The 19,072-nt window shown below is 47.1% G+C and overlaps 1 protein-coding gene across 1 annotated transcript in view; it reads left to right on the plus strand.

Annotated features, from left to right (window-relative positions):
* Positions 1 to 7,050, plus strand: part of PTTG1IP (PTTG1 interacting protein) — a 29,479-nt gene extending 22,429 nt beyond the window's left edge. The window contains exon 7 of the mRNA XM_077825626.1: positions 4,488 to 7,050. Within this exon, the coding sequence (XP_077681752.1) occupies positions 4,488 to 4,534 (47 nt within the window). The 3' untranslated portion in view covers positions 4,535 to 7,050. The remainder of the gene's footprint in view (positions 1 to 4,487) is intronic.
* Positions 7,051 to 19,072: the final 12,022 nt, after the last annotated feature.

Here is a 19,072-nt window from a genome sequence, read left to right on the forward strand (position 1 = left end):
TCACCTCAGGTGCAATGAGGTTGGGGGCTGTCAGGGAACTGGCTGCATGTGGGGGAAGTTTTTCAGTGGTCATCTCTGGCCACTGTGAGGTGTGCAGTGGATTTAGCAGAGACTGGAGATTGCAGCTGATTGACTCCAGGCGGAATGCTCATGTGAGTAATGGTTCACCAGTGAGAGTACATGGCTTGCAGCCTGGCCCAAAGGGAGCAGGTGACATCAGGCTCTCATCCCTTTCATCCTCTTGTGCAGCGTCTGTAAACCCTTATTCCTTCTTCGGAGGGACTCCTTGGGACTGAAGTGAGGGAAGAGATCCTGGAGTGGGTGAAAGGAGGTGAGAGGAGGGTGAGGGCCATAATCTGAGAGAGTGAGGTTGGGCACTTGAGGGAGCAACAGCCAGTGGCAGCACAGTAAACAAATAGAAGCAGTGAGAGATAAAAAGGCATCTTTTAAAAAGTGGAAGTCAAATCCCAGTGACGTAAATAGAAAGGAGCATAAACACTGCCAAATGAAGTGTAAAAATGTAATAAGAAAAGCCAAAAAGGAGTTTGAAAAACAGCTAGCCAAAAACTCAAAAGATGAAAAAGCATTTTTATTAAGTGCATCAGAAGCAGGAAGCCTGCTAAACAACCAGTGGGGCCCCTGGACGATCGAGATACAAAGAGCACTTAAAGACGACAAAGTCATTGCAGAGAAACTAAATGAATTCTTTGCTTCAGTCTTCACGACTGCGGATGTTAGGGAGATTTCCAAACCTGAGCTGTCCTTTGTAGGTGACAAATCTGAGGAATTGTCACAGATTGAAGTGTCATTAGAGGAGGTTTTGGAATTAATTGAGAAACTTAGCAGTAACAAGTCACCGGGACCAGATGGCATTCACCCAAGAGTTCTGAAAGAACTCAAATATGAAATTGCGGAACTATTAACTATGATTTGTAACCTGTCCTTTAGATCAGCTTCTGTACCCAATGACTGGAAGATAGTTAATGTAACCCCAATATTTAAAAAGGGCTCTAGAGGTGATCCTGGCAATTACAGACTGGTAAGTCTAATATCAGTACCGGGCAAATTAGTTGAAACAATAGTAAAGAATAAAATTGTCAGACACCTAGAAGAACATAAATTGTTGGGCAAAAGTCAACATGGTTTCTGTAAAGGGAAATAATGTTTTACTAATCTATTAGAGTTCTTTGAAGGGGTCAACTAACATGTTGCAGTGGGTTGGACTAGATGACCTCTTAAGGTCCCTTCCACCCTTATATTCTATGATTCTGTGTGGACAAGGGGAATCCAGTGGACATAGTGTACTTAGATTTCCAGAAAGCCTTTGACAAGGTTCCTCACCAAAGGCTCTTAAGTAAATTAAGTTGTCATGGATAAGGGGGAAGATCCTTTCATGGATTAAGAACTGGTTAAAAGACAGGAACAAAGGGTAGGAAAAAATGGTAAATTTTCAGAATGGAGAGGGGTAACTAGTGGTGGTCCCCAAGGGTCAGTCCTAGGCATAAGTGATCTGGAGAAAGGGGTAAACAGTGAGGTGGCAAAGTTTGCAGATGATACTAAACTTCTCAAGATAGTTAAGACCAAAGCAGACTGTGAAGAACTTCAAAAAGATCTCACAAAACTAAGTGATTAGGCGACAAAATGGCAAATGAAATGTAATGTGGATAAACGTAAAGTACTGCACATTGGAAAAAATAACCCCAACTATATATACAAGATGATGGGGGACTAATTTAGCTACAGCTAATCAGGAAAGAGATCTTGGAGTCATCGTGGATAGTTCTGAAGATGTCCACGCAGTGTGCAGTGGCAGTTAAAAAAGTGAACAGGATGTTAGGAATCATCAAAGGATAGAGAATAAGACTGAGAATATCTTATTGCCCGTATAAATCCATGGTACACCCACATCTTGAATACTGCGTACAGACGTGATCTCCTCATCACAAAAAAGATATACTGGCATTAGAAAAGGTTCAGAGAAGGGCAACTAAAATGATTAGGGGTTTGGAACAGGTCCCATATGAGGAGAGATTAAAGAGGCTAGGACTTTTCTGTTTGGAAAAGAGGAGACTAAGGGGGAATATGATAGAGGTATATAAAATCATGAGTGGTGTGGAGAAAGTGAATGAGGAAAAGTTATTTACTTGTTCCTATAAGAACTAGGGGCCACCAAATGAGGAGGTTCTTTTTCACACAGCGCACAGTCAACCTGTGGAACTCCTTGCCTGAGGAGGTTGTGATGGCTAGGCCTATAACAGGGTTTAAAAGAAAACTAGATAAATTCATGGAGGTTAAGTCCATTAATGGGTATTAGCCAGGATGGGTAAGGAATGGTGTCCCTAGCCTCTGTTTGTCAGAGGGTGGAGATGGACGGCAGGAGAGAGATCACTAGATCATTACCTGTTAGGTTCACTCCCTCTGGGGCACCTGGCATTGGCCACTGTCAGAAGACAGGATACTGAGCTGGATGGACCTTTGGTCTGACCCAGTATGGCCATTCTTTTGTTCTTACCTTGAGTCCAGGTTTCAGAGTTGCCTTCACAGCCTGATGTTGAAGCTGCTGCCCTACTGGGGTGGGATGGGCAGGGAAAGCCACAGGGCCCTGGGTGGGTCCCTCTTAGTGCAGCCACAGAGAGGAGGCTGGAAAGCCTTGACTTGCCCTTACTTGTAGCTGATGTTGGCTGCTGTAGAGGATGAACTCTGTGGATCTGAGGACTTAAACTGTCTCCTACAAAGTCCTCTTGCCTGCTGTCCCCATTCCTCTTGTGGAATGGGGGAAGAGTAGATGAGGCTGCTGGGCCTGGTGCCTTTGGGGAAGGAGAGGAACCAGAAGGCTCTGCTTAGCCAGTAGCTATTGCCATAGGAAGTCTGTGTTGTCTTAATGCTCTGGCCTGGTCCAAAGCCCTACTGCACAGCTTCCAGAGTGTGAGAAGCTCTCTTCTGTTTCACTCAGTGGTCCCTGTGCTCCATCTTTCTACGAGTAGGGATGGTGGGAGAGCTGGTGCTGGCTGCTTTGGAGAAAGGAGCTGTGGGGCACAGCAGCCTGACCTCAACCTTTGGGAAGGGGCTTTGGTAGAGCTGGTGACCACCTTTCATAGACAGCTGGAAGGAAACTTTTTTTCTTTTACATCTTTCAGGAAAGTGGGATGAGGGGAATTACTGCAGCTTTCATTTAGCCAGACCCCTCATTCGGAACACACTTCTTTCTTAAAGTCCAACCTTTACCAAAAAACACTTTGATCAGCCCTATGCTTGGACTTCCAGTTGTTTTCTTAAACATCCTTCAAAGAGGAAAGAGCCTATACACTACTGACCTTTCTCTTTTTTTTGTTGTTTAAGGAGAAACTTGCCACTGCTTTACACAAACATCTTAGTGTGGAATTGGGTTTTGTTAGACTTGCAGGGCGGAAATACTTAAATGCAGTGTCCATTGTTTTGGGTGTGAGTGCTACCATTTCAATGTTTACCTGATTTGTGAGCACAATTGTATATACTGCAAATGCTATCATTTAGTTAAATAATTGAGTCAAGCCTGTACAGTCATGCTAAGAGCCTGAGGTATCTACACGCCCAATTTTCATTGAAATCCGTGTGAGTTAGGCTTCTAAATACCTTTGAGGCTCTAAGCCAGGAGTGGGCAAAGTTTTTGGTCCGAGGGCCACATCTGGGTATGGAAATTTTATGGCGGGCCATGAATGCTCACAAAATTGGGGGTTGGGGTGCAGGCTCTGGAGTGTAGCCAGAAATGAGGAGTTCAGGGTGTGGGAGGGGGCTCTGGACTGAGGTAGGGGGTTGGGATGCGGGGGAGGGAGGGGATGAGGGCTCCGGCTGGAGGTGCAGGCTCTGGGGTGGGGCTGGGGATGAGGGAGCAGGAGGGTGCTCTGGGCTGGGACTGAGGGGTGTGGAGGATGGGAGGGGGAGCAGGGCTGGGGCAGGGAGCTTGGGTGCCAGAGGGGGTCAAAGGCGCAGGCTCTGGGCAGTGCTTACCTCAAGTAGCTCCCAGAAGCAGCAGCATGTCCCCCCTCCGGCTCCTATGTGGAGACATGGCCAGGCAGCTCTGTGCACTACCCTGTGCGCAAGCACCGCCCTTGCAGCTCCCATTGGCTGTGGTTCCCCCTGGCTGCCCCTATATGTAGGAGCCAGAGGGGGGACTTGCTGCTGCTTCCGGGAGCCGTGTGGAGTGGGGTAAGCCCCTGACCCCGCTCCCCAGCTGGAGCGCCAGAGCGGGGCAAGTCCTGGATCCTGCTCCCCAGCAGGAGCTCGAGGGCCAGCTGTGCTCCCCCATAGTTTGCCCACCTCTGCTCTAAGCCTTTACTTTACATAACACTTGCATAAGTGACCGAAAGCAGACTTGGTACTGAGTGAAGGAATGTTTGATTTATTTCTACGATCAGAGTGCACTCAACTTGTCTACTCTTCTTCTCCCACCCCCACCTCCCTTTCAATCCTGAAATGTATTAGTCTGACTGGAGCTTTTTTCTTTTCAGGCTTGTTTAAGGAAGAGAACCCTTATGCCAAATTTGAAAACAACTAACTGGTCTCCCTAGAAGTACCACGCAACACCAAAGCTCCTCTACCTTTGCCGACTGGAGCTTTACAGTATAGGCTTAGAGACTTTGCATTCCAAACACCAAAAAAATCAAATTAATGAGATGCTGCGACAGCCTTAAATTGCCAAAAAGACTGTCATGAGCTTCAGTAGAAAGCTTTGTGCTAACTTGGGACAGAGCCTACTGTAATCCCAATGAGCTGTTACAAGCAGCAAGACTGAACCAGAAAGAACCTGACTTTACCTCAAGACATTCTAACATAGCTCAACAGACTGTGCAGCATTGTCTGGGAGTCGATTTTAAGTCTTTGCTATTTCTGTTGTCTGACTTGCCAGACGCTTTGTAATACAATGGTTTCAAAGAACAGCTTATTGAACCAGTCTTGCCCTTCTGCCCTACTACTTTTTTATTCACCAAATAAAGCTTTAAATCTGAGGGCAGGGCAGGACTGGAGTGGGGGTGGGGGCTAGTTTGGTCCTACATAAGGTATAGCAGCAATTCAGAGTATCAGGGTAGATGAATAAAAGAAGACTTCTTAGATTATCAAGGCCTTAACTGTCACTTGAAGTGCCTATGCAGTTCTGTGTGTGTTACTCAGCAATTCTTTCAACTTTTGTAAGGGTTTTTTTAATTATTCTGAGGGAGGGAAGGGAGTTTAGTCTTATTTGCACTTAATGAGTAGATGCTCGTTCTCCTTTCAGAATTCATTTTGTTTAAAAGTCTGTCCTACCTCTGCTCTGTGCCTTTCTGTAACTTCTCCTATAATAGTAAAAGTAATTCAAGACTGATATTTTGTAACAATATAAGATTTAGATGTAATACTAGGATTTTGATCCATTAGATAAAATTATAAAGACTGTAAAGCTTTAGCAATACTGATTTGATTCTTCTAAGCCTGATTGACTTTTGCTTTAACACAAAGTATAATTTGTGTTCAAGAATGTGTTGGCAAACCCATGCTGTAGCTGACGCAGCATATAATCTCTAAAAGAATGTTCTAATAACCAAACGGTCAGAAGTATGGAAAGGCTTTCATACAGCAGGAGCAACTGTGAAACCTTTTAGTTGAGCTGCAATGTGGCCTCTGCTTTGCATTTAATATAATCTGCTGTCCTTGCAAGTGTAAGTGCAGTAACCAGCTTTTCGGGTAGTTCTGCATTGTCCTAGGCACAGCAGCCTGGAATGTTGCCTGGTGCCTGAGGGCTTGAGCCAAGTAGCTATGTATAGTTACTAATATGTGTGTTTTAAAGTGCCGTAGAGAAGTGGAAAGATGGGATGAAAACATCTTATAGGAGATGGGTTTTAGTTTTCTATGAAACACTCAAAATATATCAAATAATTGACAACCTTGAGAGCAGACAGCTGGAAGCGGTTGCTGGTTTTTTCTGAGACACACTTCTGAACAGGTGAGGCAACTTGATTTTTGAAGTTTGAAAGTGTTTTGGGCACATGAAACACAAACGGTGGTAACATTCATTGTTACATTCCAGATCATCTCAGAACTTTCTCAAGTCAGTGGCCAAGTGCCCATTAATATACAGACCAGCCATAAATATTTTGATGAATGTTGAAGTATCAATTTTTTATTCCAAGGAAACAATTTTTGTGTAGAATACTGTGTAATGTCTTTTGAGTAAGACATGTCTGCTCTGAAAAGACTGCCTGTTAAAATGATAACTTGGGATCCCTTTCCTTGCAGACTTCTAAAAACTAACCTGGAGGTGATATTTCAGTACATCATCTGGGATCTTGTAATATTGCTGGGGAATTCTTAAAACACTTTGTAATGTCACACTCTTATGGCTGTCCGGTCTCCTAGAACAGTGTTTCTCAAACTAGGGCTGCCGTTTGTTCAGGGAAAGCTCCTCGTGGGCTGGGCCGGTTTGTTTACCTGCTGCGTTGGCCGATCGCGGCTCCCACTGGCCGCGGTTCGCTGCTCCAGGCCAATGGGGGCTGCAGGAAGGGTGGCCAGCACATCCATCGGCCCGTGTCGCTTCTCGCAGCTCCCATTGATCTGGAGCAGCAAACTGCGGCCAGTGGGAGCCACGACTGGCCAAACCTGTGGACACAGCAGGTAAGCAAACCGGCCCAACCTGCCAGGGGCTTTCCCTGAACAAGTGGTGGCCCTTGTTTGAGAACCACTGTCCTAGAACATAATAAATGCCAAACCTTGGAGCTGAACTTTTAACGCTTTCAAAACTAATCCATCGTGTGTAAAACCTTATGGATATTGATCGGCTTGAAGGGCACAGTAGCGTTGAGCTGTGTAAAGCTCTTCCGCATACTAGTAAGATGTGATTTCACTTCCACTTACACTGGACATATGGGCACAAGAAACTTGCATATAGTCTTTAATCTCTATACTGTGGGGTGTGGGTTTTTTTTTCCCCCCTGCCTTCCTTTCAGCAGTTTGAAGACAACTTCAGGCAAGCAACCAATAGCTAAATATTTAAATGCATTACTTGGCTAATGCTCAATAAACAGATTTAGTAAGTATAAATAGTGTGCCATGTGTGTTTCTTCTTTATGATAAACTACAGTACTCCTTTTGGTATTGCCCTCTTTAAAATGGCATATTAAAGAAAAGGTAGATGTTCTTTGGCTTATTTAGACGTATATATATTTGGTGAAAAGCAGCATTGCTCCTTGGATAGTCTAAAACGGGTGGGCAAACTATAGCCCGCAGGCTAGATCCGGACACTCAGGGCTTTGGATCCAGCCCACAGGATTGCCACCCCCAAGGTGCTGCGGGCCCTGCTCAGGGAAGCAGCCAGCACCATGTCCTTGCGGCCCCTGGGGGGAGGGGGGAGGCAGAGGGCTCTGTACGCTGCTCTTGCCTGTGGGTACCTTCCCCGAAGCTCCCATTGGCCACAATTCCCTGTTCCCAGCCAATGGGACCTTCGGGGAAGGTACCCACAGGCAAGAGCAGTGCATGGAGCCCTCTGCCTGTCCCCCCTCCCCCTGAGGCTGCAGGGGTGTGGTGCTGGCCATTTCTTGGAGCAGCACAGGGACAGGGCAGGCACGTAGGAAGCCTGTCCTGGCCCCGGTGTGTGCTGCTGCCACCCCGGAGCCGCTCCAGGTAAGTGACACCGGGCCGGAGCCCACACCCCTTCTGCACCACATCCCAACTCCCTGCCACACATCTCCTGCACCCCAACCCCCCTGCCCTGAGCCGCCCCCTCCTGCACTCCACACCCCTCCCGGCACCACTGCCCTGAGCCCCCTCCTGCACACCGCGTCTCCCCAACTCTGTCTACCCCAAGTTCTTAACTACTAGCCACTTGGACTTTTCCCATGTAGTTTATTACCCCAAAGGCATGAAACCAGCCCGTGCTTAAATTTACTTTTTCCCTTGGGTGCCTAGAGCCTGACTGTCACAGAGGTGTGTGGGAAACAAGTTCTCTTCTGGGAGGTGTTGAGTGGTGCAGGGGAAGGGTAGCTGACCCGTGGGCCACTGTACCTTCATGCGTTGGTAAACTTAAGCTTTGTCTACACCCAGGAAACTGGCTGGTATAGATACTCAGTATAATTTAGCAGCTTCGCAGGCAGCAGTATGTACCCAGAGCCCCAGGTGGGCAGGGCTAAACTGTGCTGCCATGGTGTCACTCTATTGTTACTCAAGCTAACTTTGATCTAGCTAGATTAAAATGTGGTTTGTAAATTGCTTGTCCCTAACACTGTTAGTGGAAAAGCTCTCCTTTGTCCATTGATCACTGGAGGGAAAGGACTATAGACTCTTCCATTTTATTTTAAAAAAAAAAATCAACTAACCTTTGCTCCTCTTCATTAGATAGTGACAAAATCATTTACTGGATTCATTTCTTCCATTTGGTTTTTTGCTACAATGTAAAGCAAGGAAATTTTCAGATTGGGCTTTTTGTGTGTCATAATCCAGAAACCTAATTTACCTCAAATTTGATAGTCCATATCTCCCCTCCATGCTTAATCTGGCAGCACTGGGGCCTGTGTTCCTTTGATGCTAGAGAAGATGGGAATGGGCAGCATCAAGCTTATACTAGCAACTCTTGCCTCCTCACCTATGGTTGGGCACTATTGTTTCATATCCAGCTATCCCACTATGTTATGGCACTTTACAGGCAGAATACAAAAGGCATGTCCTAAGGAGAGTTGATGCTAATATACAATTAATTACCTTGGTGTAGAAAGATTAGAGTGGCAGATATACAGGCTCAGGAGACAGACATGCACGACTCATGCCTTGGGCACCTCTCTCCAGATATCAGGCAATAAACAGGCATTTTTGGAGAGAGACACTTGCCCCCCTAACACTTTTTCCTAGGGGAGGGTGAACTGGCCTAGGAGCCAGAGGATTTCTGGTCTTACCTCTACTACTGAGCATTGGAAATGATTTTTTTTTTTTTTTGGGTGTCATTCATAACTCTTATGACTGACCCAGGCTGCATCTCCCCAGCCTGGGAGCTTGGTGAATCTTACAAATGAGGTGACCTTTGTCCAGCCTGTTACTTCAGACAGAGCTGCAAATAAAACCCAGGTCTCTTAACTTAGTGTGATGGGGTGTATTAACCCTGAACTGATGATGGAGGGGTTAAAGAAGTGCTTTGGGAAAGGCTGGCCCCACCTCTTCAGCCCTATCAGTCAGGTTACGTTGAAATAAGGGCTTAAAAGCTCTGGGTGAGAGCAGACAGTAGCTGTACCACTCAAGTTTTTTCAGTGTGCAGACAGTACAAGGTGCCCATCAGCAGCCTGAGAATTGCGACACTAGCCACATAGCTTTTCAGACATGTACCTGGTGTGTGCTTGGCTGTCCGCTCTAGAAACGCTCAACCATGTCCTGCTCTAGAGCCTGGCCCTGCGATCTCCACCATTCCATTGCTGTCTCCTAAAGTGGTGTAAAACCACTAGAAAAGAATGGCTCGGGTCCCCCTCTAGGGGCTGGGGGACGGTGGATAATTGTTCGCTTTAGCTACAGTTGCTCCTTCAGCATTACGGGAAGATATCTGTGCTGTGGCTTGGAAGTGCCTGGGTGCAAAGCTTTCTGATCACCTATGTGGGGAAGAGTCTATGATCATAGAATGCATATGCATGAGAGGGCAGAAGATGTCTGCATGGGAAAACTTTATTTTTAGCACTTTCTACCTCTGAAGGGCTTGACTTTGCAATTTTAAAACAAACCATGTTAAAAGAATGTAATAGGACCCTGAGATCATTGTAATTATTGAAAACTTTGCTCGTGCACCATGTCTTTAGAAGTGAAGCTGGATGTTGTGTTAACACTGGGCTCGTTTAAGAGAACTGTCCTATTAAGAACAGGGTGGAGCACTCGCTGGTAGGGTTTGCAGGAGCCAGAGTAGGGTGAGTTTGCCTGTGTGGCCAGAGTGTGGGAGACTCTGCCTGGGCATATTCCAAAAAGGGGAGAACATGGCAGAAGTTAGAAAGCAAGTGTCATTCTTGAGGGCACCCTGGGAGCAGGAGCTGTTGTTCAGCATGTTACCAGTAAATCACAAAGCCTGTCCCTTCTCCTGTTGCTATCAGAATACAGCCCAACTCAGCAGGGATTAGAAGCTGTTCTTATCCAATGGCTAGGCAGCGGCATCTCAGATGAGTTTGTCCTAGTCCCAGCTCCCATGTCTGCATGACTTGGCAGACTCAGCAGAGAAGGGACTGTGGTACTACGCTCCTCCAGGGAATGCGTTCCCTAGATGCAGGCTGACAGGGCAGTGGGGGCGGTGAGGACTTGCCGTGCTAGTAAACAGGACTCGATTCATCTGTATGCAGTTCAGATTCCCCAGCCTAGCTGCATCTGGGGCTGGCAGGTCAATTCTTCCTCCTCCAAAATCTGAACAGTCTCCCCATCTGAAACCTGGGTAGGTCCAGAGGCCTCCTAAATGTCATTATGGCAAAAGCAAAGCTGGCAGTTCCTCAATCCAGGAGGAAGAAGACTACTCCTGGGGAGGCGCTCTGACTCTTATGCCATCTTCCTTGACCTTGTAAGTTTATGTATCTAGGCAGATTTCTGCTGGGGGGCATCCACCTACTGGCTTCACAGAACATCATCTCTAGGGCACCACTCTGTTCCCATCCAGCCTTGTATTGACCGCGTGCCTATCCACGTGCTCTTCGATTTGACCTAGTCCTTCTTACCCCCTCCTCCCTTTTTCAGAGGATAAGCCATGTGTCTGGGGGGAACGACCATCTTGTGGCTACTTTCTACTTGCTAGAGGTCAAATAGGCCAATGCCTTTCACCTGCCCTAAATCCAACTCCCTTGTAAAGGGTGAAGCTTAGTTATATGCAAACTAGCTTACTTGATCTGCATGGAGTGGCCCAAAACTTAGTAGCTATGGCTACATGCATCTGCGATCTGTTCAGTCTTCCTGGTTTGCTGCACAGAGGCCCATTGCTCTCAATTCTAGAAGTATCAGTACCTTAAGATAGTCCCGAGAGGGGAAAGAGTCTGTTACAAGGTAGGGTGTGAATCAGAAGTCACAATCTAGTACCCACCTGACCAAAAGCATCATGCCAGCACTGCAACCTCTTGGAACACTGCCGCTTGTCCTTTTATCATTGTCATTGCCCCCCCCCACCCTGCCCAATTCACTCATACTCAGTTGAATTGTAACTTCCGCTCCACCGTCTTTTCACTCTCCTCCATTCCTCTCTCATCTCCTTCCTGTTTAACTTCCATCTCCATAGTACTAGACTCCTTTGGTCTCCTTGATCAGCACTCTGCCTAACCCCCTCCCTCCCCAAGCACCATTCTTCTCTGTTCCCTGTCCATGAGTTTGTATTTACTTCCAGATCACTAACAAAAGCTACTGAATAGCATCTGACCTAGCCCTGATCCCTACAGCAACCTCATTAGAAACACCCATTCAATGATAAATCCCTACTGACAACTACTTTGAGATCTGGCAGCCAGTCCTCAAGCCAGTTAGTGTGTGTATTATTGATAGTATATAGTGCTCACTGTTTAATCAGAGTGCAGTGTTGTTTTTTTAAAGTTGATTTTGTTGTATCATGCACCACCAAGTACTTGGCAGTATATTTTATATGTGAGCAGGAAGAACAGACACACCAGGATATAAGCAGGAAGGGTAAAAGAAACGTAATAGTGATTAAGACAAGAACTGGAATAAAGATGCTGTATGTAAAAAAAAAAAAAAAAAGATGTATATTAAAAGAATAGAAAAGCTGCAAGAAGAGATTATGCAAAATGTTAGTGGTTAAGATGCACACAGCCAGGAAATTAAGACAATCCCTCTCCACAACCTGCTGTTTGTTAATAATTTTGGCAAATGAGAGTTTAAAGCCAACTCATTTTAAGCATCACCTGAAATCAACATGCACTGGATTTAAAGATAAACCATTGAAATTTTTTTCAAGAACAAATTAATTGAATTACCCACCGAAAAGAAAACGATAAAATCTGATTTTATTAGTAGCAGTGATCCCTCAAAAGTATGTATCAAGCTAGTTTGTGCATTGCAAAAGCAGGAAAGCTAAACACTGTCAAAAACTGATTTTACTAGTTGCGAGAGATGTGGTGTTAGTAATGTTGAAAGAGAAAGCAAAACACTTTAGCCCTCCTTTCTCTATCAAGGGCCATGGCTTCACACAGAACACAAGTCATGTTAGAAAATGTCAAAGAACAACGTGTGCCTATAATAAGATGTAACCACTTCTCTGTTCTGCACTTAGATGAGTGGACAGTCATGGGAAACACTGCTAACTTTTTGACATGTGTGTAAAGCTACCAAGGCAATAGACCCGTCAAAGAAGTTTTCCTGTTTTGGGAACCTTTCCCCACTCATACCGCTGCAGACGGTGTTCTCAAAGCTTTGAACGAGGTTGCTGCCTAGTGGGCGTCTGTGCCTGCTCTGTTGAAGAATGTACAGGTGGTACCCAGGCCTTGACTAGCTGCCACAGCGCATGGATTGCTTGTGTTGGGGCTATCGCTCCATGGGCTGAGTGGATTTAGCATTCTTCATATGGGTCCTGCGATTTGCTGGGGAGTAGCAGTAGCACAAGCACACAGATCCCAGGCTGATATATTTTCTCACTGGCCTGGGTCTGCTGGTGTCATAGGAGGTTCTCCCTGGCAAGTCGCCCCACAAGACCCAGACATTCCCACATCTGCTGGATGTACTGTGGTATGCTTGGGGAGTGTTCTTCTCAGCCTCCTTAAGGAGATCTAGGCTTACTTGGGCGCAGTTGGCCATACAGTAACTCCAGCGTGAAAAGCCCAGCAGTGCCTGTAGCACCTTCTGCACCCCACAGAAAGGGTACAGCAGAAGCCTGGCTCAGTGTTTGGGGTCTGTTTTCATGATTTTTTTCACCCTTTGTTTTAGGGTCTGATTGAACTTCTCTACCAGTTCATACATATGGAAGGGACTGGACTGAACTGAGGTTTGGCAGGGTCTGACCTACAGAGCTGCCACACTTCCTGTAGTAAGCGGATCATGAAGTTTAATCCCTTGCTGGGTGAAGACCGGGGACAAACCTACCCATCAACAGACCTACGCCAGTTCCTTTGCTATTGGCTGGACTGTCATGGCTGAGAGGATCACACTGAGTCACCACTCAGGCAGCTGGCAACAATTCAGCTAAACTGACTTACCCTGCAGTGACTCAGTTCTCAGCAATGCAGTGGCAGCCCATCCCTAAGCAGAACCCAGGTCAGATGATGCCCCAGCTCAGGTATTTTCCCCAACCCCACCAGAGCTGCAGCCAATCTGTCTAACAGTCCTACCTGGACAGGGACCTTCCTGCTGCCTCGTACGGTAACAGACTCACTAGACTCCCTGCCTGATCCAGTTTCTGCTCTAGTCCTGTCCTTGCTCTACTCTAACCTTGCTCCAGCCTTCTTACTGACCCCTTCCAGCCCTGCCTCTGCCTCCTGGCCTCCCCCGCCCAATCCTCACTACCCAGATTCAACCCTTGGCCTGCACCTTGACTCCACCTATAGTACTGATTGAGCTTGCATATGGGCTCTGATCTTAGTTCTGACTCCAGCCTGTCCCAATTCCAGCACTGCCCTTGGCCCCATCCTAAGTCTGGCACTGACCTCTACTCAAACCACTAGGCCTTACTACCATGAGCTAGTGCCCAACACCCTGCCTCAGTTTCCCTTTGAGTCTCCAGAAATATCTTACAGCAAAAAGGTCTTTAAAGTAATATTCCTCCTCCGTGAAGGTCTAGTTTGAGCCTTTCCAGAAGCCCCTTTTGGCCCCTCTCCTTAAGTCCAGGATTTGACAGCAACTGGGTGCTGGTTGATTTCTTTCCCTCCAGCAGCTCTCTCCGGCTTGGAGCCTCCTTTTGACACCCCTGCCCAGTCATCAAATCATTCTCATGATCCTCCCCAGGTGGGTGTAATAACCCCAAACACCTGTTGGTACTGGCTAGGCGAGAAGGGAGCCTTGCCTCCCCCCATAAAGCTCCTAGTCCTGGGCCCTCACAGAGAAAACCCAGACCAGTGTTCCTACTCCTCCCCTCTCCCAGAGGATGATTGTCCCAGGAGAACCAACTTCCTTCTCTCCCTTCCCCCCCCACCCCCCATGATTGCTTCAAGGCCTTCTGTGGAAGAAGGTATTTATCTCCTTCTGCCTTCCAGGGCCAGTACCCCATTACAATCCTGAATCCACTAACCCTGACACTGTTTGCCCCCTACATTGTACTGGGGGCCACATATGCCTGGTAACACCTATCATCTGCTGAGGCAGTCAGAGACCCACAGAGCTCTATGGCCTCATACCCAGTGTAGTTGCACTTCATAAGGAGGAAGGACTGACTAATATGTCCTGGCTTCCTACAACAGAAACAGATCATTGAGTTGCTAGTCTTTGGTTAATCCTCCAGAAGTCCTCCACAGATGCCTGGGTATAGTTCTGATGAAATGTCTCAGGGCACCTTGTGGAATCCAGCAAGTGGCAGTCTCTTGCTCTATGGGTTTTCCTGATTGCCCATGGTGGGTCCTCTGCGAGCTGGGCCTGTGGCCATCTGGCTTGGGCTGATCAACCTTGCGGGGCCAACCTGTGGCCGGACGGTCTTTGGCAGTTTGAACCGTGACTGCTAGTGAGCTGGGATTATGCTGCTGTGTCTCAATAGGAGCCAGAAGAACTAAGTATTGCTTTAATGCCACCAAGTCTACAGTGTCCATTGCAGTGTGGGCCTTTAGACAAAGCCTAATCCTGGCATTGGGCAACAGTCCAGGGTGGTGAACTGGAAGGGGAAGACTCTGTCCAGAATTGGTGGTGATGTCCCTTGGGACACTCCTATCCTGTCAAGTATAGCGGCCTTTAGGCTATCCTCTAAAGGCTGGTAGGTGCTGTGGATTTCTCTGGATTGGAAAGGTACAAGTCATACAGCCCAGGTCTCCTTAGCCCACTAGGCCATTACTGCTGTCCACTTGAACATGATAGGCCTCTGGATCATCACCTGGCCCCAGCTTGGAAAGGGCCAGGCCAGTACCTAGTGTTGCTACTCTGATGGGGCTAGGCTGGCCACCTGCTGGAGCGCTGACTCTTGAAACTCTCTCTTGCTGTTGACTATGTTGCTGCTGTTGAATCATGGGGCCTCTTGTTGTCCCTTGAGAAACAGTCACTAGGCCTCAGCCTGGGCCTGTCATCAGGCAGGAGTGGCAAGAGCTCTTCCATCAGCCCCTTCTTCCCAAAGGGGAATTCGGACATCCTACTGTGGTACCAGTTGTCACAGGGTGGAGTGAGCCAGAGGAGCTTTTTGCTAAGTGACCCTGCCTCATCTTACAGAAATCAAATGACTATTGAACCTAGGGTGGCCACCTGGGCCTTACATATCACAGTAAACAGCCTTGTGTTGACTTTGACAAAAAAGGTGCAGTGTGAGTTAGGCTCTGGCCAGGCTTCTTGGGTTACAACACAGAGATCAAAGAATCATAGACGATCAGGAGGTCCTCTAGTCCAACCCCCTGCTCAAAGCAGGACCAACCCCAACTAAATCATCCCAGCCAGGGCTCTGTCAAGCCGGGCCTTAAAAGCCTCTAAGGATGGAGATTCCACCACCTCCCGAGGTAACTCATTCCAGTGCTTCACGCCCTTCCTAGTGAAATACTTTTTCCTAATATCTAAACTAGACCTCCCGCACTGCAGCTTGAGACCATTTCTCCTTGTTCTGTAAAGTAAAAGAAGCAGCTGGAGGCAAAAAGGCATTCTTTAAACATTGGAAAGTAAATACTACTGAGGAAAATAGAAAGGAACAAACTCTGGCAAGTCAAGTGTAAAAGTATAATTAGGCAGGCCAAAAAAGAATCGGAAAAGCGACTAGCAAAAGACTCAAATTGTAGTCCTCCCAGGGTTCAGGTCCTTAATTAGTGCAACAGGGGCTTGTCATAGTATTCCTTGGATGGAATATCTCTGTAGCCCTCCACAGGCTCAGCTCTCAGTCGAGGGGCCTTAGTACCCTTGCTGGTTTCCTGTAGCTCTCCCTGGGCTCAGTCTTTAACGAGGCCCACAGTCTTTAGATAGTCCTGGCCCTGGTATGGGACCGTCTTTATTCTCTCTAGCCCCAGCTCTTCAGCTGAATCGTTCAGTTCAATCAATCTCCTTCTGAGGGTATCTCAGTTCAATCACTACCAACCTTCTTCGGGGTTTTCAATCCCTTCTCCTGGGCCTCTGTAAATTCCCCTTCTTCAGGACTTATGTCACTTTCCTAATGGCTGGTGGGGGGGGACCCCAAGCCCACCCACTATTCCAAGTCCCATCCCAGGGACCCCATCAGTAGCAGCCATCTGATGTGTCCTTTTTCTGTATGCTACATTTCCCTGGGCCACTTCCCTGCAAACCCTGATACCTTCCTTTAGCCTTAGCTCAGGGCAATATTGTACTCAGTCCCAGCAGCTAGCCAGGAGCTCTTTCTTGCTCCTCCAGTCCCTGCTAGCAACTTCTCTGTTCATGCTTGTACAGGTCCTTCAGCCAGCCAGGAACATCATCCTCACTCCTCTGGCTCTAGACAGCAACTGACTCTCAATGATACTGCAACTCCTTTTATAGGGGCTTGCAACACTCTGACTGGCTTCTCTGTGTAGCCTCCCTGATTTGCTGCTTCCACCACAGCCTCTCTAAGCTGCTTGGAGAACGCTCCTCCACTGCCCTTTTTCTGGGAAGGGATGTGGTAGGACCCCAAGGACCCCCAGCAGGGCCCCTGGGCCTTGTAAACCCAGTCACAAACTGTTGCCAGGGGATGTTGTAAAGGCAAAAAGTATAACTGGGTTCCAAAAAGAATTAGATAAGTTCATGGAGTTTAGGTCCATCAATTGCTATTAGTCAAGATGGTCAGGGATGGTCAGGGGTCAGGACTCCGCGTGTCCCTAGCCTCTGTCTGCCAGAAGTTGGGACTGAAGGACAGGGATGCATCATTTGATAATTGTCTTCTTCTGTTCATTCTCTCTGAAGCACCTGCCATTGGCCACTGTGGGAAGACAGTGATAACGAGATGACTGGTTCTGTGGATGAAGGGAAAGCAGTGGTCGCGTTGTTCCTTGACTTTAGCAAAGCTTTTGACACTGTCTCCCACAGTATTCTTGCCAGCAAGTTAAAGAAGTATGGGCTGGATGAATGGACAATAAGGTGGATAGAAAGCTGGCTAGATTGTCGGGCTCAACGGGTAGTGATCAATGGCTCCATGTCTAGTTGGCAGCCGGTATCAAGTGGAGTGCCCCAAGGGTCGGTCCTGGGGCCGGTTTTGTTCAATATCTTCATAAATGATCTGGAGGATGGTGTGGATTGCACCCTCAGCAAGTCTGCAGATGACACTAAACTGGAAGGAGAGGTAGATACGCTGGAGGGTAGGGATAGGATACAGAAGGCCCTAGACAAATTGAAGGATTGGGACAAAAGAAATCTGATGAGGTTCAACAAGGACAAATGCAGAGTCCTGCACTTAGGACGGAAGATTCCCATGCACCGCTACAGACTAGGGACCGAATGACTCGGCAGCAGTTCTGCAGAAAAGGACCTAGGGGTTACAGTGGACGAGAAGCTGGATATGAGTCAACAGTGTGCCCTTGTTGCCAAGGAGGCCAATGGAATTTTGGGATGTATAAATAGGGGCATTGCCAGCAGATTGAGGGACATGATCGTTCCCCTCTATTCGACATTGGTGAGGCCTCATTTGGAGTACTGTGTCCAGTTTTGGGCCCCACACTACAAGAAGGATGTGGAAAAATTGGAAAGCATCCAGCGGAGGGCAACAAAAATGATTAGGGGACTGGAACACATGACTTATGAGGAGAGGCTGAGGGAACTGGGATTGTTTCTTCTGCAGAAGAGAAGAATGAGGGGGGATTTGATAGCTGCTTTCAACTACCTGAAAGGGGGTTCCAAAGAGGATGGCTCTAGACTGTTCTCAGCGGTAGCACATGACAGAACAAGGAGTAACGGTCTCAAGTTGCAGTGGGGGAGATTTAGGTTGGATATTAGGAAAAACTTTTTCACTAGGAGGGTGGTGAAACACTGGAATGTGTTACCTGGGGAGGTGGTGGAATCTCCTTCCTTAGAAGTTTTTAAGGTAGGCTTGACAAAGCCCTGGCTGGGATGATTTAATTGGGGATTGGTCCTGCTTTGAGCAGGGGGTTGTACTAGATGACCTCCTGAGGTCCCTTCCAATCCTGATATTCTATGATTCTGTGACATGATACTGGGCTACATGGAGCATTGATGTGACCCAGTATGGCTGTTCTTATTTATCTTATTATGCCCCAGCAGATTTATGTACTCTGTTGGAAAAAGAGAGCTGATTTAAGGCTCAGAACAGAGAATGGGAAGGAGTCCTTATGTCTGGCTTGGCTGAGTGCCAGGAGCATCCTCCATTCAGTAGCCAGAAATCTTGAAGTGGGGTAGGAGGGCAATTAGTTGAGTTGGGAATAGAGCTGGGTGCTCTATTTTGTCCATCCTGCAATAAAATTCCCATTCTGTAGCAAAATGAATCCAAGACCTTTCCTGAAAAATGAGATTGAGGGTAAGAGAACAGCCAATAGCCTAGCGGTTAGGGCTCTCATCTGGGAGACCCAGCTTCAAGTCCCGACTGCAAATCAGGCAGAGCAAGATCTTGAAACTGGGTCTCCCAGGTGAGTGCTCCTCACCACTGGGCTAGTGTCTATTCTGGGTTCTTGTGTTTTCACTCTGGTTTTGACCAGAGATTCCATCCTGGATCTGAGAAAACTTATGTTTCTGTGAAAAAAATTTAGTTTCAATGAATCAGCATTTTCTGATCGAAAAAACATTTCATCCAAAAATTCCCAACCAGCTCTAGTTGGGATATGGAAAGGATAGGTTCTGTAGGAACAGAAAGACCTGGACAAAAGAGAGAGACTATTGAAAGGGAGTACGGGTTAGGCAACTCCAAGAAAAAGACACTTTCTGTAACTGAAGCAGAGACGTTAAAGCAGTAAATTTAGCATTGGAAAGAAGGCAGAGATAAGCTAAAGAATAAAGCATTAGGTCAGACATTAGCAGGAAAAGAGGAAGGAAATTGTGGTGGGAGGGTGGGTTTTGATTGAGCAATCACAGT

The sequence above is a fragment of the Eretmochelys imbricata genome, chromosome 9 (assembly GCF_965152235.1).
Source record: "Eretmochelys imbricata isolate rEreImb1 chromosome 9, rEreImb1.hap1, whole genome shotgun sequence".
Taxonomy (NCBI): Eukaryota; Metazoa; Chordata; order Testudines; family Cheloniidae; genus Eretmochelys; species Eretmochelys imbricata.